Here is a 26,485-nt window from a genome sequence, read left to right on the forward strand (position 1 = left end):
AACTAACTAACTAACTAACTAACTAACTAACTAACTAACTAACTAACTAACTAACTAACCTGACTAACTTACTAACAGTAACACATGAGTATCAGGAGTGCACTCCTCATCCTCTTTGCAGGGCTACCAGTACTACATTCAGAGAACTAGTTCTCCTTATCCCAAGAGGCTTTATGGAGGTTGGGATAACACACATGGAAACACAATTAGGAATTTAGCATTTGCTCTGTAGTTTCTGGTTTTCTCTCCCTCGCATCATTTACCACTCCAGCTGTTTGTGAAGGAGAAGTAGATAAAGAAATGCTGCATGGTACAGAGAGCAACGTTTGATTGTAGGAGTGTTTGCTGTTAAACTCTAGTTTAACAAATCTCATAGATCCTTTATTTCTGCCCTCTGAGAGTGTCATTTGTGCGTTGTCTTGAATCCCTAAGATGGATAAGGAATGGGTACAGTGTTTATAAGAGGGTTTCTGCCTTTGTGGTAGAAAAGCAGCTGTATACAGTGTATTAATATTAGTAGGTGGCTCTGCTTCTCAGGAGTCCAAGAAAACGGTTGTACAGTGATTTTCCTGGGCCTTGGTCAACTCACCCTTTCTTATTAATCTTGCAAAATTTTATGAGTTAATAAACATGTTCTCAATTTTTACATTTGAAACATTTTAGGCTTTCTTTTTTTCTTTTTCTATTATTTTCCAGTAAAAGTTTACTGACATATTGTTACAGAGAGAGACAGAAACAGAGACATTCTGCTGTAAGGAAAATTTCAGGGCTCTGATATTTTAAGGCTGCTTTCCAGTCAGCAGAGCTGAAAGAGGCATTCTCTCTGAGGCCTACCTGGTTCATCTTAGCACACAAGAGAGGACCAATGAATATGACCAAAAACTAGTACCAAAAAGAAACACATGGTTTAAAGTCTATGGGATTCAGGGTATACTGGATAAAATCACGAATATTTACTCTAGTGATAACAGAAGTTTTGTATAGTTCAATGTGGTTGTCTCTCAACTTGGCTGAGATCTTGGTAAGCACATTGTGTGTTGGAAATAATTGTGTCAAAAAATGCATCATTTATTACACTTAACTTGTCCATCTGTGTCCTAGAGCCCAACAGATATAAGCTCTGACACGCTGCACAGCCTAAAGTATTGGGTTTGGCAATTCGGGGACGTGCTTATCAACTTGCACTGGACAACTGAGTCCCAGTGTCACACTTCTGCGTGTGACATTTTTGTGGTGTCCTTGTTTTACAGTTAAATATGGTATAGTAGAATTGCCTTCAAACTTAACTAACGGTCATGCCTTTCTTCCTTCTGCCTGCCTCCCTCCTGCTCATTGTGGTCATGTCCTCCTCCCCAGTGAGATGTCATTGTATGAAAGTAATCTGGCTCTAGAGCCATGGGCCTGGATTCAAACTTGGGTCTGTCACTGTAGTATTCTTTCAGTGGTAACATGTAAACATTCAAAGGGCCATATTACTGAAATAAAGTGGAACCAGTAATTAAGTTGCCTCTCGATGGGCATATTCTAATACATCAGGAGACTAACAGCAAAAAAGGATTTTGTTTAGCTACACAGAAAATATGGGTTGTGACTAATGGGAGCCTCTTCCATCAACAACAACAGCAAAACAACCAGAGGAGGAAAATTCTGTCCCTGCCACTTTAACAGCCCTGTGGTCCTCAGGAGGAATGATGACTCTTCCTGAAATGTTATCAGAAATACAGGATAGGTTGTTATTTTTTCATAGACTGATTGTGAGAAATAAATGCAAAATGCTTTAGATATGATAGCTGCTTTTAAAATGTGAGCTTTTTCCATAGCCATTTTTTTCATTCCTAGAATTGCATTCAGTTTGGAGGCTGACAATGCTAATCTTAGAAAAATTGGTTTCTCTGCTTTTCTAGAGTAATTATCGGAACATCCTCAGCTAAACTGAAGATTTATTTTGGTTGGCAGAGGGCCACAATGCATCTTTAGAGTAAATAGGAGCCAAGAAAACAGACCTGAGAGCCAAGCACAGGTTTAATTGGTCTTTTATTTTCTCACTTGGTTGCAGTATGAAGTCAAGGGCAGCACAGTCGTCAGTTACTGCCATGAGACCATGACTGGGTGGGTCCATGATGTGCTAGGCCAGAACTGGGCTTGTTTTGTTGGGAAGAAGATAGGAAGTGCTTCTGAGAAGGCGAACGTGGCAAATGTAAAAGTGGCACACCTTGGAAATCTCCAGGAAAGGTGAGTTGTGACTTGGGATACTTCCAATTAGCTTTGTTTTATGTGGCGTGTGGGTTGAGTGTGTGTTCGCTTTTGGAAGCTGTCATTTTGGCTTATGACCTTAGCCATGTTACATAAAATTGTACTGGAAATATATGTGAATTGATGGAAATGACCAAAAAGGTAATATTTCAACACATTTCAAAACCAATGAACCAGGGAATGGTTAAACACAAAAACATGGTTAAAGGAACCACAGAAAAATCACAAATTACTAATAAAGAAAAGTCATTTCATTGGTTGTGGTATAGTAATGTCTTGCACAATACATGTATGTGATACTACAACAAGTGTTCATTTCCACACACAACAGACGGTAAACATAAAAAGCAACTGAAATTTAAGTTTGTTGGTGTTTCTGCAGTGCTGTATTTGCTTGGGCTGTCACCTAGAAGCATTGTAGGCTGGGTAGCCGAAAGGAAAGTTTTTGCTCTGGGTTCTGAATGCTGGAACTTGGTTTCTTCCTGGTTTGCTGCTGGATCCTCCCCCTCCTCACTGTGTCCTTATTTGGCCTTCCTTACTGTATCCTAACCTTTTCATCTCAGGACCCTAGTTAAGCTAGACCAGAGCCCACACTAATGACCTCACTCGGCCTTTATCACCTCTTTAAAGACCTATTTCTAAATACAATCTCAGGCTGAGATATTGGAGGGAAGGGTTTTCCGTATTTCTTTTTAATTTTTTTTTCTGCTTGAGATTATAATTAACAATATTTCTCCCTTCCTCTTCCAAAAAAATAAAATTCAGCCATAAAAGGCAGTTACTATTTTCATTCAGGCGTCTGCCATAAGGAGCCACACAAACAAGAATTTTCTGGCATTGTTAGTTTTGCAAGAGGAGGATCAATAAGTATCATTTCCTTTTCCATTTTGTTTACTTGTAAAAGCCACTATAAACGTACACATGAACCAAATCTTCAGAGCCTCGTGATCCTGGCAAGGAATAACTGGAAGCTGTGAGGTCACGAAGATGTGTCTGGAAAGATGCCTTACTCTTCTTTCTTGTCTCCCGGAGGGCTAACCAAAATGGAAACTGATCCGGCCCTTCCTTTTTTTTTTTTTTAATTTTTTATTAATTACACTTTATTCATTTTGTATCCCCCCATAAGCCCCTTCCTCCTCCCCTCCCGATCCCACCCTCCCTCCCGTTTCTGCATGCATGCCACTCCCCAAGTCCACTGATAGGGGAGGTTCTCCTCTCCATTCTGATCTTAGTCTATCAGTTCTCATCAACAGTGAACATGCCACATAAATCTACTGAAACACTGAACTTAAAAGGAAGGGCTGCAGGCCACAGTAGAGGACAATGCGGCCCTTCCTTTTAAGTTCAGTGTTTCAGTAGATTTATGTGGCATGTTTCTTTAGCAGAATCATTTCTTACAAGCTGTTCAGCTTGCATCCTTTCTGGGGTGCTACTTACTGGTGAACCTGATTGAAACTTTCAACCATTGTAACCACTTTGTGAGGAATCTCTCTTGCACTTCCTGATCCTTAAAATAAACTTTTGAGATTAAAGTAACTTTAAGATCTCTTTCAGCTCTTCGTGATCTGTTACGTGATATTGGATACATTATTTTACTTTTATCTATTCTTTGAGAATTTCGGATATGTATATAATGTATTTTTCTCATATCTACCCTCCACTCACTCCTGTTTCTCCCAGACCACACTCTTCCATGATCTCTCCAAACTTATCAGTTTCTTCTTTTTCTTTTTAACCCCTTTTCCTTTATAACTCACTGAGTACAATTTGAGCTGCTGGTACCCTTGTGGGTATGAAGTTCTCCACTGTAGCCAGACAACTTTTCTGAAGCCATATGCCTGAAAAGAAAAGAAGAAAGAAAAAAAATTCATTTTTCCAACCCTTCCAGCCAGGAGCTCTCATGTAAGGGTGTGGTCTCAGGAGGCCATCCCATCCACACTGGAATGTAAACTGACTTGATCTTTTTTAATCTTCTTCACTCTTAAGACACCAAAAATAACCCTTAAATACCATGATGGCTTTTTCTATTTCCATCCATTTGTTTGCATATTTCATGGTATCCTTGTTTTTAATAGCTGAGTAGTATTCCATTGTGTAAATGTACCACAATTTCTGTATCTATTCTTCAGTTGAGGATATCCAGGTTGTTTTCTGATTCTGGCTGTTCTGAACATAGCTGAGCAAATGTTTTTGTTGTATGGCGGAACATCTTTTGGGTATATGCCCAAGAGTGGTGTAGTTAGATCTTGAGGTAGCACTAGTTAGTTCTAACTATCTGAGAAAGCGCCAGCTTGATTTCCAGAGTGGCTGTACAAGTTTACATTCCCACCAGCAATGGAGGAGGGTTCCCTTTCTCCACATTCTCTTCAGCATGTGCTGTCACATGAGGATTATTATTATTTTTTATCTTAGCCCTTTACCAACAACCATGCATGGAAAAGACCTAGACCCCCTGCTCAGATGTAGCTGATAGGCAGTTCAGTCTCCATTTGGGTTCCTTAATAAGAGCAGCATGGGGCTGTCACTGACATGGACTCTGTTCCCTGATCCTTGATCACTTCCCCCTAGAGAGGAGCCCTTGCCAGGCCACAGAGGAAGAGGATGCAGGCAGTTCTGATAAGACTTGGTAGGTTGGGGTCAGATGGTAGGAGAGGAGGGTTCCCCCTTTCTGAGGAATCGGGGGGAAGAGGAGGAGAGAGGGAGGGTGGGACAGGAAAGAGATGAGGGAGGGGGCTACAATCAGGATATAAAGTGAATCAATTATAAAAAGTAAATTTAAATTATCAAAAAAAGAGCTCTGATGGCAGCTTGTCGTTACTCTGATGCATATGTCAGTGTATGAAGCTCTCTTATGAAACTCTCTTAGCTACTGTGACCTGGCAAAGGAAGTAAGTGACAATGCTTCTCAAAAATGTAACAGTGACTTACATTCACTCAGACCATAGACTACGTTACAGTAGGAGTGCACAGTCACTATGTAATTGCTCTCCACTGACACACAGGTGTGATGAGTGTTGGAATTCAGTGAATAATTAACAAGTTTGTCAACATGTGCTTTTTGCGTTATTTTTGCATCCATAGCCGAGTATTTCACACAAAATAGACAAATAATTCTCATGTTTTTATAAATGACATGGAAAACTTATTTCAGAGCCTGATTTTATTGGTCTGGGTTGAGTGTGGTCCACGTTGCCTAAAATTCCCAGATATTTCTGCTGATACTAATTTTTAATAACAAGGGCATAAAACCCCTATATGGAATAATACTTAGAATATGTACAAAACTTGTATGCATGTACTTGCTGCAATCTTTTGTTCATACAACAGATTAGAAAAGTGCACTTTGAAAAGGACACATCCATTTGGCATGCTTGACAGATAGCCTAGCAGGTGTGGAGTGCTGGGATCTATGCTTAGTGCTGCATGAACTAAGCATAGGCTTGGTGGTGCAAGCCTATAATGTTATCACCTAAAAGTAGAGACTGGAGGAGCAGAAGTGCAAAGTCATCCCGGAATACATTAATGATTTTGAGACCAAAGCCTTTCTCAAGCATACAAAATAAAATAGATAAAGGGGGCATGCAGAAAAGATGATACTGTCATGTCAACTACAAAGATAAACACGGCTTTGTTTATCTGTATAAACTTTACCTTTTAAAAATTAATACAGCAGACATTCCTTTTGTATCATTAAATAATCCTTTGTGCTTTGTGTAGTGTGAAATACATACATATAAAGTACTATTTACATTAAAAAGTTCCTTGTTTGGGGACATTGCTCTTGGTTATTTCCAATCTACCATTAATACATACATGATTACTGAATATCATCATATATCTAGATGGCTAATTGAGTCTTTGTAGGAAACAGTAGCTTCCAGCTCACCTCTGGTGACAACTATGTTCTTAAAAGACTACACCACTCTCCACCTTGACATACAGTGTGAGGATCAGTTTGATTGGAGACTTGTTTTATCTGAGAAGACCGTATCTAAAGCTGTGTTGCTTTGTTGGCAGATATTCTGATAGGCTCTACAGTTATAACCACAACTTTGTGAAGGCCATCAATACTGTTCAGAAGTCTTGGACTGCAGCCATATACAAGGAATATGAGAAGCTGAACCTAAGAGATCTGATTAAGAGAAGTGGTGGCCACAGCCAAAGGATCCCAAGGTAACATGGTACCTCTCCTTTTTACTAGTAAAAACTTCAGAACTAAAGGGAACCCTCCTCCACACCAGCCCCACCTGGATGGCCCATTGTCTCATTAGTCCTCCCAATTAATTGTGTTTGTTGTTGTTGTCTTTTTTTCTTTCACCTTCCTTCATATTTGTGGATATTGTCCAAATCATGTTTTAGGGTCTTTCCTGTGCTGTAAATTCACATCCTGTCTCCACTCTTTTTATTCCTGTAGCTTGTCTCTTCTCCTTAATGTCATTTTTAGTCATTCCTTGAAATTTAGCCAATTTCACTGTTACTGACCACAATCTAAAGAGTAGACTTATCCTTACTATCCTAGGTAATCTGAATAGGTCCATAATTGAGTTTACTACTTGACTTGCTTTCAAAAACTATGATAAACATTCTTGAAAGCTTTATTTTCATTTTACGCCACCACGTCTGCTCCCTCACATATTTTTCAGCTTGATAATTATAACTATCAGATTTGCCACTGAGAAAAAAAAAAAATCTGAAAATCTTGGTGTTTTAAGGTTCAGGAAAAAAAAAATAATTACTTACTCTATCCTCCCACCACCACTCCTAGCCACAAATTCGGTGCCATCTTTTGTTTGTAATCTCATTGCATCTTCCTGTTTTGGCAAATTTTATATATATGTATATATATATATATATATATATATATATATATATATATATATGCATAGATATAGAGATATAGCATTATTATATATTATATATTTTATATCTTATATCTTATATTATTATATAAATATTATGTATTTATATATACATAATTTTTTATTCATCTGAGTAAGAATTTGAGTATTCTGTACTATCTTTCTAGAATGATGGCTGGATCTAGGAGTGGATTTATGGTTCCTTAGCATTTGTTAAGAATCTAAGGCTCTTCCTGCCAAACTTTTCTTTAGGAGAAACCAACATGGTTTAAGAGAAGAAAACTAGAGACCAGTAAGAGTCGATAAATTATTTAGGATGATTATTTTCCCTTAACATATTTTAATACTCTTTAATTTTCACAGCATTCAAAGATTAATTCCTGATTATATATAGAATCTTTGATTTTTTTTAATTATGATTGAAATAAGTCACACAATGTTGTAGCTCTTTGAACTGGCTGAGATACATCACTTTTTTGTCAGTGGACAAATGAACCAATTCAATGGAAATATTCAACTATGAGACACTATAGCCTTTTTCTTATCCAACTAATAATATCCCCTTTCTCAATAGACTATTCTATGATATCTCTCAAACTCTGTTTATTAGTGAATGAGCTACTCTGCTTAGTCAAAACTGGGACAAGGAATGTCCCTTTCCTGGATTCACTAAACAGAGTCTTAATGTCTCTGTAACAGAAAGTTGAGACCTGTTTAACAGAAATCTGAGGCAGAGGGAACTAGTAAAGAAGGCAAGAGCTTGTTCCGAGAGCCTGAGCCTCACACTATATTTGTCATATGTTACAATGCTTTGTTTTAGGGAGATTCCTTTTCTTAGACTCTGTCCACACACCAACCTTTGTTTTATGAAAAGCTATTATTACCACTAGAGCTCCATAGAAAGTTTAAGATCAAGATGGAAGTCACATGGAGAAGGAAACATCACAGCAAATAGGGAGGTCTGACTGCTCGATTTCCAGTAGAATTTTTGTATGTGAGTTGATTCTGCTATAAATATCTAGCTGTATACTAGAAAGTCTCAAATATTTTTAACCTGAGGATTAAGAAGCCAGGAAACCATTAAAATCACAAGCAAATATCACTTCTGTGCTGCTTTCTGATACAGACATTTCACTGGATTCTAAAACACTGAGGCCTGAGGCATTAAGACCAGATAATAAATAATATCTGCAAAGTGTTTCTAATTCTCATGTTAGTACACTGGAACTCCTCTTTTTCTTTTTGTTTGTGTCCATATTTGTGTTCCCACTTTTATCTTTTTAGTATGTATGTGTTGTGTCCAAATACTGTGCCTTATAGGATGAAAGGAAGATGGAAGTTAGTGTTTCAGTTCCTAGTTTGTGCCAAAAAATTATTTCAGAGTGCCAGTATCTTATTTAGTACTTTCAGTGACATCTGTGTTGATGCCATTTACAAATTTGTCTTAATTTTTGAGTTATTATTATTACATTGTTTTTTCTCATAAAACCTCTTAAATAGGCATGAGTATACCTGTTTTCATAAAAATAAGCTTTAGTTTGTGACTTTAAAGTTCCTCGCAGAATGTCACATATTGCAAAAGTGAGTCAAACACCAGTTAGTTTTATGCTTTCTCTGGTCCCTCTAATGAACATCTATAACTTGTATCTTGTTTCTTGACCAACACCTACCAGAAGTAAGAGCAGGTCCTAAGGGGAAGCATACTAAAATTAGCTTTCACTGAACAAGGAAAAGGACTAGATCCGGAAAGTCTGCAGTAACCGAAAGCTTTTCATGCAGCTGAGTTATGTAACCGACACATTGTGTAACGGCCACATTGCACCACTCAAGGGCCAAGAGTGTTCATCCACTCTCAGTCAAGACAATAGCTGCTATGGTGGCTTTAACCTTGGAACCCGAGGTTAGGATGCCATCTTCTAAGGAAAGACTTTATTTTGGCACTAAATATGCACTTCCATTCTAGGCCCAAACCTGCCCCACTGACTGCTGAACTACAGCAACAGATTTTAAATTTGCCAGAATCTTGGGACTGGCGAAATGTCCATGGCGTCAATTTTGTCAGCCCTGTTCGAAACCAAGGTAAAACTAACAAAAGTCTGAGTTTTCATTAAGTCATTACAAGCTGTTTTTAATGTTTAATAATGTATTAGGCTCTAGGATGGACTTAGAGATACAGGAATGGAATTGCCAAGGTCTTCCTAGTTTAGTAAAGAGATGGAGGCCAAGTTTTTTGGCACATGTCATGGAGGTTGAAAGCAAGATGTGCTAATATTGGTAGATAGCCTACACTATATTGTGTAATCTGTGCGTGAATAAGCCACACACACAGACACATACAAATGGTCTTTGAATTCTTCCTTCTTTTGCACCAAATTTGCTTTAAATAATCTTTTTACCTGAGCTCAACATTTCTCAACATAGATTTTACCAGTGTGAACTCAGTTACCTAGCTGCCAGGATACACGTCCATGGAAAGAAATAATTATGTGCAGTTAAAACTGGTCTTCTTTCCAATAAAAGTTAAACTGGATCCCTTCTGCTACCTGCCTTCTCACTTTTCCCAGTCTGTGATCTTTAATTACTACATAAGCTTAGATTTCTTGAGCTGTATGTATACAGACCTTTTAATTAACTTTATATCAGAATATGGCTTCTGGTGGAATCAGCTACCTCAGTTTCCTTAGTCATGAGTTCATTTAGCTTTGCAATTACAAAACTTCCTTTACCTGCACGTGAGAACAGATAATCTTTCTTTCCTAAGTTTTACGCAACAGTTGTTTGGAGATTCATTATTATACGTTAGGTTCCTGATCTGAAGAGCTTCAAACACAAAACTTTCTGAAGCATTTTGTGATTTTCAAGTAAGATTCAAAGTTTGTTAGCATATTAGATTGCAGGTTTTTAAAATAAAATACATTCAACTGCTAAAAGCATGTACACATTCATTTTGAAGAATGATTTGTTAATCATTCTCTTTAATGGCTTCTACATAATTCCTGCTTTGAGTTCCTGCCCCGATTTCTTTTTGTAATAGACCATTAACTGGAAGTGTAAGATGAAATAAATCCTTTCTTCCCCAAATTGTTTTTTGTCGTGGTGTTGTGCCTCAACAATAGAAAAGCTCACTAAGACAGAGTCTCTGTGCATGCTTGGATTAGAGAAGTAAGAAATGTCCGATGTAGACTTCATAATGTTTTGTAGTCACAGAGCAAGACAAAGTTATAATTGAGTTCATTTGCCAAATATGATGATGGGAGAATCAAGCATGTGGTTTACAGCAAAGACTACAAATCTTGGTTGTGAAATTTAGATGCTATCTAATGATATTCTTGTGTTTGCTGTTAAGGGGACCTGGTGGTTTGCTATTAACTTAGTTAATTAATGTATTTCAAAGAAGTTACCTTATCATCAAATGGATATTTGGTCAGATACAACAGTGGTATGTAAGTAATTGTTGGGCTACTGAAGGTAACCAAAGCTCTGGGCTCTCAAACAATTCCTTAGAATCATGAATGTTCTAATCAGTCACTCAGCCTGCAGAGGATTAAAATTTACCTGATTACCAAGTAAATCCGGTTCAGGCTAGTTTTGTGTGTCACCATGACACTAAGCTAGAATCTTTTGAGAAGAATGAACTTCCTTGAGAAAATCCATCTACCAGCTTGTAGGTAAGCATCTTCTTGATTGGTGATTGATGTGGGAGGGTCCAGATCACTCTGGGAGGTGCCACCTATGACCTTGGTGGACCTGAGTGCTATCAGAAAGGCCAAATAAGCCATGAAGAGCAAGCCAATAAGCAGAACTCTCTAATGGCTTCTCCACCAGTTTCTACCTTGAGTTCCTGCCCTCATTTCCCTTCATAGTAGACCATTACTTGGAAGGATAAGATGTAATAGACTCCCTTTTCTCCCACATTGCTTTTGGTCATGGTATTGTACCACAACAATAGAAGCCCTAACTACGATAGAAAAAATTAGGGAAGTAATGAATGTCTTGTGTTGATTTCATTATTGATAGCGACTGGCAAATAATATGAGCTGTGAATACTTTGATGGCGCACCTTTGGTTACTTGTCGTAATTTGATAAGACGTCAGGAAGCTTCTGTGTATGGTGTGTGTGCATGTATGGGCAGTTGCAGTCTCCTGGGTGTGTGGAGACCTGGGGTTGATGAGGGATGTCGTCCTCTTGACAGTGCACCTTATTTTGTGAAACATCATCTCACTGACCCTGGGGCTCGCAATGGTCAGTGCTGCCTAGCAAGCCTGATTCCATCAACCCAGTTCTGGGGTTACAGACCTATGCCACCACTCACAGCTATTGTGCGGGTCCTGGTGATCTGAACACAGGCCCTTGTGTTTGCATATCAAGCACTTTACCCACTGAGCCCTCTGTTTAAAGGGTAATAGCTTTTTTTCCCCAAGACATAGAATTTAGAAGGACATACAAGCAAAACATTCAAGTAGAACATGATACTCACATTAGTAAGGGGATTGAGGCATTCAGTGGGGAAGGGTAGAGTGTCTCCCCCCCCCCCACATTTATAGACAGGTGCTATGAGACAGTAATCCAGGGGAAGAAGATGAGATATTTTGAAGGAAGTTTTTTGACATTGTTTTTCTGGAAAATTGGTAAAAGCTCTGATAGTCCCCAAATCTCCCCATTCTTTGTGTTTTGTAAATACAATTTGTACCACAAATGGAAATTTCAAAACACAAGTCATTTGTGAATTGATGGCTTTTCAACCAGTCTCTCACCTGCACTGTAATATCAGGTGCTTGAGGAAGTAACACACCTACCTAGAAGTTCCTCTTTTAACTTCTTTTTGATATTTCTCTTATACTTCAGAGTTGAAAAGACAATGATTTTTTTTCTCTTCCTATTAATTGAGGTACTTGCAAATTTCCCACTTTCATAATACCAGTCTATATTAGCCATAGTTAAGGGAATTCACAACTTTCCATTCATCTGTGAACAAATTAAGATTAAAGCAGAAGTAAATATTGGAAAGGCAAATGAAGTTTTACATTTACACCTTAAAACGACTTTATAAATTCCTTATTACCAGATTACCTTTAGGCTGAAGTGGGGAGAGAAAAGTTGGAGATGTATTTACTTTGTTTTCCCCTAGGTCTTTTTGTATCTGGGAGAGTAGAGTAGCTCTGCAGGATGGGATCGCCACATTAGGTAATGTGGATATTTAGAGTCAACTCTGTTTAGGTCTTGCTTATAAATGTTGCTCATTAGTGCAAGAAGTCAAGGCCCTTAAATTGTTCACTCTGCCTAATCTATCTTTGCACAAAAATGAAAATAAATGCCAGGGGCTAAGCCTTACCCTGGGTCACATGGCTAATGAGGGACAAAGCATGTTCCCTATTGCTGGAGGTTGCGATCATGTGGAAACCATGTTCTGTCTCTTTGGAGGTGGGGTCCCACGCCAAGATTTCTGGGAATGAGGCCCCTTCTTACTTATTGCATTATAGTCATCGTACATACTATGTTTCTTTTAGACCCTAAACTGGATTTTTTTTTCCCAAAGGAGGCAATGATTATTATTTTTTAATTTTTATTAATTACAGTTTATTCACTTTCTATCCCAGCTGTAGCCCCCTCCCAATCCCTCCCAATGCCACCATCCCTCCTTCTTCTTCTTCTCCTATGCCCCTCCCCCAGTCCAATGATAGGGTAGGTCCTCCTCCCCTTCCATCGGACTCTAGGCAATGATTATCTTAGCAGTTGACAGTCTTTCCAGAAAGTCAGGGACTTAAAGAGAAAATTTCCTTGTGATTTCTAATCAAAGCACATTCTGAGCCATGGTCTATACTTGTGACCTCTCCCTCCCATCATATAATCAGATAATGTGGGTTTAATGATTAATACTTACAGGCTTTATCTCCACGGCTGCTAAAAGCTGAGAAAACTCGTGGTTAATAGGACTCAGGTGTCTGTTGTACATGATCGTGGCTTTGGTTATTTGGTCACTCATTTCTTCCTTGACATTGCTTTGTTTTAAGGAGGAGTCCAGAGGAAGTATTTTCTAGATGGTTTGGAAACCACAAGGTCAGAGTTAATCTTCTATGTAGTGATTACATGACAAGGAAAGCATATCTGAAGTAGATTTCAAAAACAAAAGCCAAACAGGAAAAGAAAACGTGTTTTTGCTTTGTAGTTCTTCAGATAAGGTGAACAATAATACAGTTTCTGCTCTTTCAGGGCTTATCCTTTGTTCATGAACAAACAAAGTTGTGATTCAAAATTACAGTGATTTAAAAAAAAAAAAGCAAAGGCTACTAGCCCCGCACTAAGAGAAAACAAGGTACGAACATCTGCTATCGGTTAGCTGATGGACAGGCCATTGACTTAGTTGTCAAGTGAGTAGATTTTGTAGTAGTGCCTTCTAAGTCACCTGACAGGTGTTTATCTTTTCATCTTCATAATTTAGATGATTGCTCAGCAGCGGGAGCAGTGTGTAACATGGGTAAATATGAGAGTTTTAGAAGGGAGAATTGGGAGGAAGATCAAATGAGGTAGCAGTTAAGAAGGAATGAGATGCTTGGTGGATCGTGCTCAGGGTCTTGTGGTACTGTGACCTGTAGGAGTAGGCTCAAGCTAGGATCCACAGTTCTGCTTCCTCTGGAGCTCAGAGATAAGTAGATGGTTGATAGCTACCCTTGAATTTACTTTATTTCTGGGTTGTAAATATGTACCTACTTGTCATCTCTTGACTCATTCTTTCCACAAGCACGCACTGAGCCCTTCACTGTGTCACATGGCAAGATAAAGAGCACTCGAGGAAATCCCAGCTTAGTGTGAGGAAAAATAGTCTGAGCATTTCAAATAGGGTTTATGATAGTGGAGTTTAAACAGCATCCTGGCTTTTCTTTGCTTGCAGGAGGTTCGTGAATCATTACCAGGAGACGGAAAAACAATATTCTTGCTAACATTTTAAAACAAAAGTTTTCAAAGTGCTTTTTTGGAAACAAGGTGGCTACCAAATTACAAATAATCAGATTTATTAAAAATACCTATATATGGAAAATTAGTTAAATTGACTTCATAAATCTTTGGATTTATAATGAAGCGCTTAGCACTTTAGTAGTTTTGTAAAACTAATATAATAAACTGAATGATATACATCCTAGATTGGGTATGACCGTATCGCCATGTAATCTTTGTATCAATGGCAGAGGCGAAAGAGTCTGTGCAACAGTAGAAGGATAAAGCTGTATTCATTTATTTAAAAACTATAGCAAGGAGACATCCAGTTTTACTATGCTTGATGTTTATTTCTTTTACCCAGGCACTTTGAAGAAACATATAGAAAAGTAGCATTGTTCATATACATTATTTTATAATACATTATTTTTCCTTTTCCTGGAATGGCAACTGTCTTCCTAGCAGATGCTTCTCATAAATTCATTTGGCCCTTGCCAATAGATCTCACAGTATCTTTTACAGGGCACTGATCCCATTCATGAGGACTGCCCCCAACTCCTGGCACCAGAGCTTAGAATTTCAATGAATTTTGGATAAACTCAGGTTACTGCATTAGAATTTTTTTTTAAAGTTTAGCTCACATGTGTTCCACTGACTGAAACTGTTATAGACATAAATCCATTCTTTTTTGTCCAGAAGCATGTCAGGTTCAATGCTTGTAGATTATCTTCTATATTGTGCTAATTTTTATTTAAAAAAATAACTTTTATTTTAAATCCTATATTAAGGTGCCTCCTTCACTCAGGTTTTTGTGTTTCTTTGTGAAATTAAAATAAATAGCATACATATTATTTTTTCGTCATCTACAGAATCTTGTGGAAGCTGCTACTCATTTGCCTCTATGGGAATGCTAGAATCAAGAATTCGTATATTAACCAACAATTCTCAGACCCCAATCCTGAGTCCTCAGGAGGTTGTGTCTTGTAGCCAGTATGCCCAAGGTAAGTGTTTTATTTCAGAGCTATGATATGAGCTATTTGTATATAAACAGCTAGAAAAATTAAAGGGGTAGCATAGCAGAAAAATATGGGGCCTGTGGCCATAAATCCCTGGTTTGAATCTGGCCCCATCAATTATCAGTGGACGGTATCTCATGGGATCCACTGCATCCCACAGCAAGACGTCAATACATCAAGTGAGTACTGCCTCTTACAGAATCACCTGACAGTGTATAAGACTGTAAAAAGCAGGCACAGACCTTATTCAAAAGCACAGAATGAACATAAGCAAATTTTTCTCAGGAAAATGATACAGCTTCAGCTTCCAAACGTGATCTCTTTCCACAACCCTGTTCCTAATATCGCTTTGTTTTTTAAGAGAATTTATCTCCTTGTACTTAGTCTTTCAGAACAGGCTATACAGAATATTAAACAATATTTAGAAGGAAATACTATCTAAAATACTACCATTTTAAAGTTTTCTGATACCTGCTTCTATGTGGCCACTGGGAAGTCTCATGGCTTCCAGTGAAACTTCTGGTGAATGACTGTCAGCGAGCTTTTCATTCTCTCTGAAATACTACATACCATATTAGGATGTCTAGGCCCTGGAAGCTATGAGATAGCATAACTCTTCTTAGGCTCGTGAAGTGTGCAATTAGGCAACAGAAGCAGAAGTTAAATAATTACAATGATGAGAACAATGATGGAAGTACAAGTTTGTGGGCCCAGGGTGAAGAGGGAGATGGGAGGAGTCTTGGTAGGCAGTTGTCCAGGAGATTTGCTTGAGTCAGTGTGTGTGTGTGTGTGTGTGTGTCTATTTGGCAATGACTGCACTCACTAACGTGATTGTTTGTACGTGAATTAACTATTCTAAACCTCAACAATAGTGCTGTCACCATCTATATTTGACAGATAAATAAGCAGAGGTACAGATACATTAAGTAGTTCGCACACTTTTAGATTTGAACCTATTTTTGGTTTCAGAGCCCTCCTCAGTCAACTACTATGCTAGAGTAGCTACTTTCCTTATGAAGTGCTAAATGAATGCCTGTTAAAGAGCTCGGCTGGGGAATTGTTAGATGAATGTGTAAGGAAGGAAGACCGAAGTGATATTTAAACTCAGAACCACTTCCAAGGAACAGAAAAGAAAGGGAGGACCCAGCGGAAGCTGTACCTGCCTTCTTCCAGCGTAAGGAGAGTGACGATGTGTGCTTTCATTCTCAGGTTGCGATGGTGGGTTCCCCTACCTCATTGCGGGCAAGTACGCCCAAGATTTTGGAGTGGTGGAAGAAAACTGCTTCCCCTACTTAGCCGCAGATGCCCCGTGCAAACCAAAAGACAACTGCCTCCGCTACTATTCTTCTGACTACTACTATGTGGGTGGCTTCTACGGTGGCTGCAATGAAGCCCTGATGAAGCTCGAGCTGGTCCAGCATGGGCCCCTAGCCGTTGCCTTCGAAGTCCATGACGACTTCCTGCACTACCGCAGTGGAATCTACCACCACACCGGGCTGAGAGACCCTTTCAACCCCTTTGAGCTGACCAATCATGCTGTTCTGCTCGTGGGCTATGGAAGAGATCCAGCCACTGGGACAGAGTACTGGACTGTGAAGAACAGCTGGGGCACTCAGTGGGGTGAAAGCGGCTACTTCCGGATCCGCAGAGGGACCGATGAGTGTGCCATTGAGAGCATAGCCGTGGCAGCCAAACCAATTCCTAAACTGTAGGACGCAGCTCCCAGTGTTACTGGTCTTCATCGTTCGCAGAGTGATTTAGTCACAGGATTGAGACTTTACAACAGCAATTTCAGAAGCTTAGCACTAGGTTTCCATGAAGACTTTTGCCTTTAAATTTAAAAATCATGCTTGATTTTTTTTTTTTTTCTTATCCTTCCCATCAACTGAACCACTCTTTTTTTTTTTTTAAATAGGTACATGGTTATATAAGACTTTTGTGAGCAATGGTTAAGTTGTCAAATAATGAATTTTTTTGGTCATCTACAATGATCAGTACTACAGAATTTCTATATGTGTTTACAAGAATTTTTGTCACTGACTCCTTCCCTTAGAAGCATTTATATTCCATGATGCATTTTTTTTTTTTTTTAAGGAGGAAAGACAAAGAAAATATGTCATGTAGGAGACAACCTAGGGAACAGGAAAAATAGGTCAGCTGCAAAAAGTGCTTGCTGTGCAAGTATGAGGAGTTAATGTCAGTCTTCAGGATCCATGCCAGACATGCTGACACACTTGTAATCCTAGCACCAAGGAGACAGAGACAGGTGGATCTCTGGAGCTTACTGGTCAGTCAGTGTAGTTAAATGAACAAGTTCCGGGTTAGTAAAGTGATCTGTGTCAAAATCAAGTGAGTGTTCCTAAGAAGTTATAGCCACAGTTGGCTTCTGGCTTCTGTACCGGCTTATGCTTCCATACTTACATGAACATACAGATAAACAAACAAATAAATAAATAAAACAAAAGCTTTTAACCTTATGTCAAGGGGTATCTTCTGACAATACCTAGTGAACTCTAAATTCATACAGAAAATAAAGGGTTTTCATAATACCTGCATGTTGAAACATTTCTTGTCATGTGTCTTCTGTATTTGGAAATGTTGGTCGGCCTTCACTGGTGAATAATAGTAGCTTAATGAGTGAACTATACTGTTTAGATTTGAGTAGCTCTTTGGGAGGTCTACAGATGTTTTGCAGTGACATGAAATCATTATGCTGAGTAAACAGCTGACATCTATTTAAAGTAATGTGACAGACAAATTAGGCAATGCCATCAGAGTTCTACAATAATGTCATAAACCAAAAGCTTTTTGAGGCTCAAGAAAACCAGGGCAGTCATTCTACCTAAGCTCCTCACACAGATAAAGACAGTGATTTAGACCAAGTGCAAGGAACTTTATACTGAGTGTCACAGCTAATAAGTGACGCAGTCATAACCAAGACCCAGATCTGTTGATTCCATTTTTTCCAGAGCACTGGGGATACTATTTAATCGCCTGGGATGTTAGTTGTGTGCTCAGTCTAACTTGGCAGGCTGAGTCTTAAGACTTGCTATGTTAAACCTATATGATTTTCTTTATTTTGAGATAGGGTCTCCATTTGTAGCCCTGGCTGGCAAGGGACTTGCTGTGTGGACCAGGCTAGCCTCAAACACACAGTGATCTGTCAGCCTCTGCCTCCCAAATATCATTTTTTTTTAAATTGCAGCTGATTAAATGACAATTTCTCTGCCCTTGAAGGAAAGTAACACTCTAAAAACATGCATTGTAGCTTTATCTTTTATTATGTTGATGAAGTTTTTGTTTGCTTTTTTGATGTTTTGAGACAGGGCCTTACTGTCTGGCCTTGTCTGGCCTTTGACTTATAATTCTCTTGATTTTGCCTACTGTGTGTAGGATTGTAGATTTGCTTTACTCAGCCCAGGTATACTACATTTAAAGTCCAGCTTCTTGAACCTCCTAGAGTTTGCCAAAATTCTTTGACTTTCTGTGTTGATAAGGAATCGGATATTCTGCATGGACAGCTAAAGCCATTAGCTTATAGGCCTCCAAAAAACAGTTTTTGTGACTGTTACTGAGTATAATTTTATTTTTATATAATGTCTTGCCTTTCTGTTTTGTGGGGGCTCTGTGAAGTCTAATGTATAATCGCCACCATTCATGAAATACTTCAGGAAATTTTGCAAAGTATATATATGAACTTAACTAGCTCTGGCACCACTTCTTACGATCATCCTGAGTTGAGAACAATGGTTTGAATAGACCCTAACTTTTCAGGCAAGAGGAATAGGCAAGAACAAGAGCTCCGATTATTCTGTACTCAAAGCGAAGATTATTCTACACTGGGAGGCGTATTTTCCTAATAGGCAGATAGTGTCTCCCTCCCCTGTGGTTGATGGACTTCAGTAAAGACAGCTCATAAGTGACAAACCATCTTCCCAGACTAAGCCATGCAGCAAAGGTTTGTTGTGTACAACTTGTTTATAGTAGCACCAATAAAGCAAACCATCATAGTCTGCTGACACTGAGCTCTCTGATAAACCTTCCCAAACAAAGGTCCAAAAAACCTACAGAACATGTTTACGTGACAAAGGGGAAAAATTAACCTGGATATTTTGTTTCTGGCACAGCCCAAAGCCATAGTGGCCAGAATCTGCTGGATCTGTCTGATATTTGTTAAATCCCAGAAAGATTCCTTTACTTGTCTGCATCTGTTTCTGCATCTGTGAAATAGATAATTCTATACTTTTGACTCTTAATACACTTTTAATTAATTAGATCCCATGCCCTCTCCTACTTCTTGCCCCTCCCTTTTTTTGTCTGTGTGCTATGATGTGGCAGTTAACCACTTTGGAGCCTCATCCCTGAGTAGGTTAATTCTCCTCCCAGCAGTCATTAGTTGCCTGAAGTCTCTGTCTAGAAGTGCAACACCCTGAGTGAGATTTCTCCTATTCACCATTTGCCTGTCTATTGATATTGACATGATTTAGTCCTGTTTCTTCAAGCATTCCAATGACAGACTTTCACAGCTGTCCTTCTGGTGAACTAGTTCCCACTCCCTCTGCTGTGCATGTTCCCTGAGACAAACTGTGATGATTCTAACTGCATTCTCTACTTCTAAGGTCTTATCCTAGGGCATTTTCATTTGTCTTTTTAATTACACTTGTGTGTGATACCGTTAATCCCAGAACTCATAAGGCAACAGCAGGAAAATTTTGTGAGTCTGAGGCCAACCTGGTCTTTGCAGTCAATTCCAGGCCAGCCAAGGTTATACAGTGAGACCCTGTGTCAAAAAACAATCGAATAAACAAACAAATAAATTAAAATTAGACTTGCTACTTTGCTACTTAAATTCTTGGCCTTTCGCCTAAGACCATTTCATTCAAGTAGGGGAGCTAAAGTAGATTTAAGTAATTCAGTTTCTCTACACAAAATTGTCTGGGAAACCCTATCTGACGTCTAACCACTGAACTCAGGAACTGAGTAGGATTTTATTGCAAAAGAAACATATAAGGTACTCACTTCAGATAGAGCTCTGAAAACCAAATGCCTTCTTCAGTATACACAAAGAATCCAGGAAAGCCCTGGGCATGTAGTAAGGACTGTAAAAAATATTAGTTACTCTTCAAGGTGTCTTCTTACAAATTGAACTTTTAAATAATCTGCTATTGGGAAGAGCTAAGATATTTTCTATAAACAAAAAGAAATTTATGAGAGAGCTTATTGAATTTTTAAATCTTATTTAAGAATCTACATAGAAACCTTGAAAAATCTGACTTAGGAAGATACTTTTGAACTGAGTTGGTTTCGGTTACTTTTTGTTGTATTGAGATTTTTACAGTTGCCACCTATTACATCTGCTGCTAGCCATGAGGACAGAGTGATTATGGCTGTGAAGGAGCTTTGGAAACTGGTGACCGTGGGGCAGAGCAAACTAAAGTTAATCTAAGATTTCCATAATTTTTTTTCTTAGGTTTCAAACAGCATTAAGTAGGCTCTAGGAAACTAAGATTGCCATACTGCAACATTTTCTAGCTCGCCTCCATCTTTAAAAATGGGTTTGTTTGAAGCAGGTAAAATAACAAGCCTGAGAAGGATCCTGACAATAAAGACAATTAAACTTCAATATGTTCAGAAATTTCTAATGGTTTTCATAATCCTTGTTTGTAAACTAATTTCCAAAATCTTTTTGAGCTTCCAGAATTCCTATTTTGTTTGAAGCAAAGTACTTCAAGTATATTCAACTCATGGATGATAGTTGGAAAGCTGTAATTGAATGGTTTTCCTCTAAATATACTGGTGTCAGTGTTTATATGTTTATTAATCTTGTAAAGAAGAAACCTGGACAAAATTGCTGGGTGTGGGGCCAAGGAAATGGGACAGGCTGTAAATTGCTTGCTGCACAGACTTAGAAACAGAGTGGAATCTCTGGAGCCCACATAAAAACCTGATGTGGTGACTTTCATCTGCAATTTCAGTCTTTCTGTAGAGAGGTGGGAGGCAGAAACAGCATAATTAGCTGGAAGGTCCTTATGCCAGCTAGTCAGGAGAAGTACTACCCAACATAGTAGCAGAAACAAGAAAGACCTTGCCTCAGTGAGAAGCAGTCTCTGAAATTGACCCTCTGACTTCCACATATTTGCCTGTACACACAGATAGATGATTGGTAGATAGATAGATAGATAGATTGATAGATAGATAGATAGATTAGATAGATAAATAGATAGATGGATAATAACTAGCAAGATTGATCAATTGTTTGATGATGGATGATGTAAAAACTAAAATTGAGGATATACATCTATATCTTTTAATATGTATATCTCAAGTGCATATGACCTTGAAATTATGTGTTGGTGGCTTAGCAGACATTGCACCTGATGAAATATTAGCTGTAATAGAATGATCTCAGTGAAACATAATTCTGATTCAAAGTACACGATTTCCTGAAATGCCTGGGCTATACCAATATTGAATCTCAGCCAACCTTCTGGTCAGTCAAGCCACATTTTATGCGTGATGAAAGCATAAAAATCCACAGAAGATATGCTAGTCCTTGGACAGAAATGCAACATATGCTTTAGTCAGTATCTCTTATTATTTTTTTCCTTCAAAAACGTATTTACCAAGATCCCTTCTCCCCAGTGACATTTAAATAAGTTGAAGAACTAATTTAACCTCTCCCTTTTTAACTCTGAGGCTTCCCGGCTTATACGCTTCTTAGTTTTTTAAACTTTCTGTCCTAAAAGGCAACTTGTTTATAGAAATTCTACTCCATATGTAGAATGGCAGGAAGAATGTTAGAAACTTCAAACTTCATAAATTGAGGGAGAAAAAAAAAAACCGAAAAACAGAAGACCTGGCTCTTCTTCTAATGCAAAAGGTCTAAATAGTTTAAAATTCTGGGTATCAATTGTAAAGAAATTGTTGGAGAAATAGCCTGCCAAGACATAGGAATGAAAAGTCATGAAGTTCAAGATGCTATTGCTTCAAAAGTTATCATGGAGGGCAGGCATGGTTTGCCTAGGAACTTCCAAGACCATTCCACCTATGAGGCTGTTCCATTTTCTGGGGCCAGAAGACACCAGGGAACAGCAGCATGCTCCAAACACCATCTGCTAGGCCCACTCCATTTCCTGGGACCAAAAACTACTAGGGAACAGCAGGTGAGGACCTGTTTCCCAGGTCCTGGCCTGCTACAGACCAGCTGCAGAAACCTGCTGGTGTGGTCTGCCTGAAGCCATCTGTGCCCAACTATCTACCAGGCTTGCCTCATTTCCTGGACCAGTAACCACCAGGGAACAGAACCATGCTCCAAGCACCATCTTCTGGGCCACTCCATTCACCAGGTCACATCTCCACCTGCATTCTCAGAGACTGGGGAATAGCAGTCATTAGGGAGCAGCAGAGACCAACACCCATTGGGAATCAACAGCATCTGGAATGCCCCGTATCCTGGTTCCTACCCCCTCTGTAATCCCATAGACTTGCAGCCATCAGAGACTACGAGTTCTTGTATCCCCAGAGATATGCTTTCACCCAGGAAAGCCAAAAGTTGCTACTATCTGAGTATAACAGCAAATCTTATAATCCTAGAGGCCAACTACCAATCAGACACCACCGGGTCAGACAACACCAGGAACAACCAAATGGCTAAAGGCCAATGTAAGAACACAAGCAACAAAGCCCAGGACCATATGATACCACCAGAAACCAACTATTCTACCTCAGCAAGCCCTGAAGATACTAGCACACCTGAAGCACATGAAAAAAAAAAAAAATCTTAAATCTGAGGTTATGAAAATGATAGAGGCCTTGAAAGACAAAAATAAATCCCTCAAAGAAATATGGGAAAATACAATCAAACAGGTGAAGAAACTGAATAAATCCCTTAAAGAAATACAGAAAAATCCAATCAAAAAGAAGGAAATAAATAAAACTGTCCAAGACCAAAAAACAAACAAACAAACAAACAAACAAAACAACAACAACAAAAACAAAACCAATAAAGAAAATGTAATCTGAGGCGCTACTAGAGAGAACAGAAATGATAGACACAAGAATCAGCAACAGAATACAAGAAATGGAAGAGAGAATCTGAAGGGAATGAAGATACTATTGAAGAAATTGGTATATCAGTCAAAGAAAATGTTAAATCTAAAAAGTTCTTGACACAAAACTTCCAAGAGATCTGGGACACTATGAAAAGACCAAATCTATGAATGATAGGAATATAAGAAAGAAAAGACTGCAGCTCTAAGGGCCAGAAAATATTTTCAATAGAACATCGAAGAAAATTTCTCCAACCTAAAGAAAGAGATGCATACAAACATAAAAGAAGCTTACAGAACATCAAATCGATTGGCTCAAAAAAGAAAATCCTCTTGTCATATGACAGTCAAAACACTAAACGTAAAGAAGAGAGAAAAATATTAAAATCTGCAGTAGAAAAAAGCCAAGTCACATATAAAGGCAGACTTACCAGAATTACACTTAATTTCTAAAAGCCAAAAGGGCATGAGCAAATATCCTACAGACACTGAAAGACCACAGATGTCAGTCCCAACTCCTATACACAGCAAAAGTTGTAATCACCATAGAGGGATAAAACAAGACATTTCACCGAAAACAAATTTAAACAATACCTAACCTCAACTACAGCCCTATGGAAGATACTAGAAGGAAAACTCAAACCCAAGGAGGCTAATGACACCCAGGAAAACATTGGAAACAAACAAACAAAAAAGAAGAAGCACACACACACACACTACCACCATCACCACTACTACAAAAATAACAGGAATTAACATCTAGACATTAATATCTCTCAACATCAGTGGCTCAACTCCACAATAAAAAGACTCAAGCTAGCTAACAGAAGGATGTGAAAACAAGATACGTTAATCTTGCTGCACACAAGAAATATACTTCAACAATAAAGATAGGCATTACCTGAGAGTGAAGAGCTGGAAAAAGGTTTTCCAAGCAAACAAATTGAAGAAGCAAGCTGGAGTAACCATTCTAGTATCTAATAAAATAGATTTTCAAGCACAATTAATCAAAAGTACTGGGGAAGGACACTTCATACTCATCAAAGGAAAAATACATCAAGATGATGTCTCAGTTCTGAATATCTGTGTCCCAAACGCAATGGCAACCACGTTCTGAAAGGAACATTACTAAAGATGAAATCACACATCGAACCCCACGTATTAATAGTGAGAGACTTCAATGGCAGACTCTTACCAATAGACAGACCATTAAGACAGAAACTAAATGGAGAATGAAACTAACAGACATCATGAGTCAAGTGGGACCTAACAGATATCTACAGAACATTTTACCAAAGCACAAAAGATGATTCATTCTTCTCAGCACCTCATGGAACCTTCTCCAAAACTGACCACATAGGCTGTCACAAAGCAAGCCTCAATATATACAAGAAGATTGAAATAACCCCTACTATCTTATTCAGACTACCATGGATAAAAGCTGGAACTCAGCAGCAATAGAAACAACAGAAAGCCTATTAACACATGGAAACTGAACATCTGCCTACTGAGGGAAGAAATAAAGAAATAAATTAAAAACTTTCTAGAATTAAATGAAAATGAAGTCAGAATATACCCAAACTTATGCGACATAATGAAAGCAGTGCTAAGTGGAAAGTTCATAGCATTAAGTGCCTCCTAAAAGAAATCCAAGGGCTCTCATGCTAGCAATTTAAAAGCACACCAAAAAAAAAAAAAAGCTCTAGAACAAAAAGAAGCAAAACACCCAAGAGAAGTAGATGGCAGGAAATAATCAAACTCAGGACTAAAACCAATAACTTATAAACAAAGAAGACAATACAAGGAATCAATGAAAGCAAGGTCTGGTTCTTTAAGAAAATCAACAAGATAGACAAACTCCTAAGTAAAATAACTAAAAGTCAGAAAGACAGTATCCAAATCAACAAAGTCAGAAATGAAAAGTGGGACATAAAAACAGGCACTGAGGAAATCCAAAGAATCATTAGTTCTTACTGTATTCCACAAAATTGGAAAACCTAAAGGAAATAAACAACTTTCTTGATAGACTTCACTTACCAAAGCTAAATCAAGATTAGGAAAACAGTTTAAACAGTCCTATAACCCCTAAGAAAATAGAAGCTGTCATCAAATTCTCCCAACCAAAAAAATGCCCAGGGTCAGATGGTCATAGCTCATAATTCTACCAGACTTTCAAAGAAGAGCTAATCCAAAATTCGTCAAACTAATCTACAAAATAGAAACAGAAGAAACATTGCCAAACTCATTCTATGAAGCCACAGTCACTCTGATACCTAAACCCCACAAAGACTCAACAAAGAAAGAAAATTTCTGACCATTATCCTTCATGAACCTTAATGCAAAAACACTCAATAAAATAATTGCAAACAGAATCCAAGAACACGTCAAATACATCATCCACCATGATCATGCAGGCTTCATCCCAGGCATTTAGGGATGGTTCAATATATGAAAATCCATCAATGTGATCCACCATCTAAACAAACTAAAAGAAAAACAATCACAGCATCATCTCATTAGATGCAGAAAAAGCAGTCCCACTGAATTCAGGAACAAGATAAGGCTACTCTCTCTCTCTATATATATATATATCTTCAATATAGTACTTGAACTTAAAGCTAGAGTTATAAGACAACTAAAGGAAATTAAGAGGATACAAATAGGAAAGAAAGAAGTCAACATTTTCCTATTCGCAGATGATATGATAGTTTACATTATAAGACAACTAAAGGAAATTAAGAGGATACAAATAGGAAAGAAAGAAGTCAACATTTTCCTATTCGCAGATGATATGATAGTTTACATAAGTGACACACCAGATTCCAGCAGAGAACTCCTAAGGCTGATAAACACCTTCAGCAAAGTGAATGGATAAAAAGTTAGCAACAACAAAATCAGAGCCCTTCTGTACACAAAAGACAAACAGGCTGAGAAAAAAAAAAAAAGTAGGGAAAAAACAACCTTCACAACAGCCACAAGTAATATAGAGAATCTTGGTGTAACTCTAACCAAGCAAGTGAAACACTTGTTTGCCAAGAACATTAAGTTACTGAAAAAGGAAACTGAAGAAGATATCAGAAGAAGGAAAGATCTCCCATGCACCCAGATCAATGGGATTAACATAGTAAAAACGGCCATTTTACCAAAAGCAATCTACAGTTTCAATGCAATTCCCATCAAACTATCAACACAATTCCTTACAGACTTTGAAAGAACAATTCTCAACTTCATATGGAAAAACAAAACAAAACAAAACAAAACAAAAAAACAGAATAGCTAAAAAAAATCCTGTACAATAGATCTTCAAGTTCATATCTCCATCCCTGATCTCAAGCTGTACTATAGAACAACAATAATAAAAACCTCATGGTACTA

General features: G+C 38.2%; 1 protein-coding gene across 1 annotated transcript in view; it reads left to right on the top strand.

Annotated features, from left to right (window-relative positions):
* Positions 1-17,625, top strand: part of Ctsc (cathepsin C) — a 34,503-nt gene extending 16,878 nt beyond the window's left edge. The window contains exons 3-7 of the mRNA XM_055623370.1: positions 2,057-2,232; positions 6,271-6,426; positions 9,076-9,191; positions 14,916-15,047; positions 16,272-17,625. Coding sequence (XP_055479345.1) covers positions 2,057-2,232; positions 6,271-6,426; positions 9,076-9,191; positions 14,916-15,047; positions 16,272-16,774 — 1,083 coding nt within the window. The 3' untranslated portion in view covers positions 16,775-17,625. The remainder of the gene's footprint in view (positions 1-2,056; positions 2,233-6,270; positions 6,427-9,075; positions 9,192-14,915; positions 15,048-16,271) is intronic.
* The last annotated feature ends 8,860 nt before the right edge of the window (positions 17,626-26,485 follow it).

The sequence above is a fragment of the Psammomys obesus genome, unplaced genomic scaffold, assembly GCF_907164565.1.
Source record: "Psammomys obesus unplaced genomic scaffold, mPsaObe1.curated_primary_1811, whole genome shotgun sequence".
Classification (NCBI taxonomy): Eukaryota; Metazoa; Chordata; class Mammalia; order Rodentia; family Muridae; genus Psammomys; species Psammomys obesus.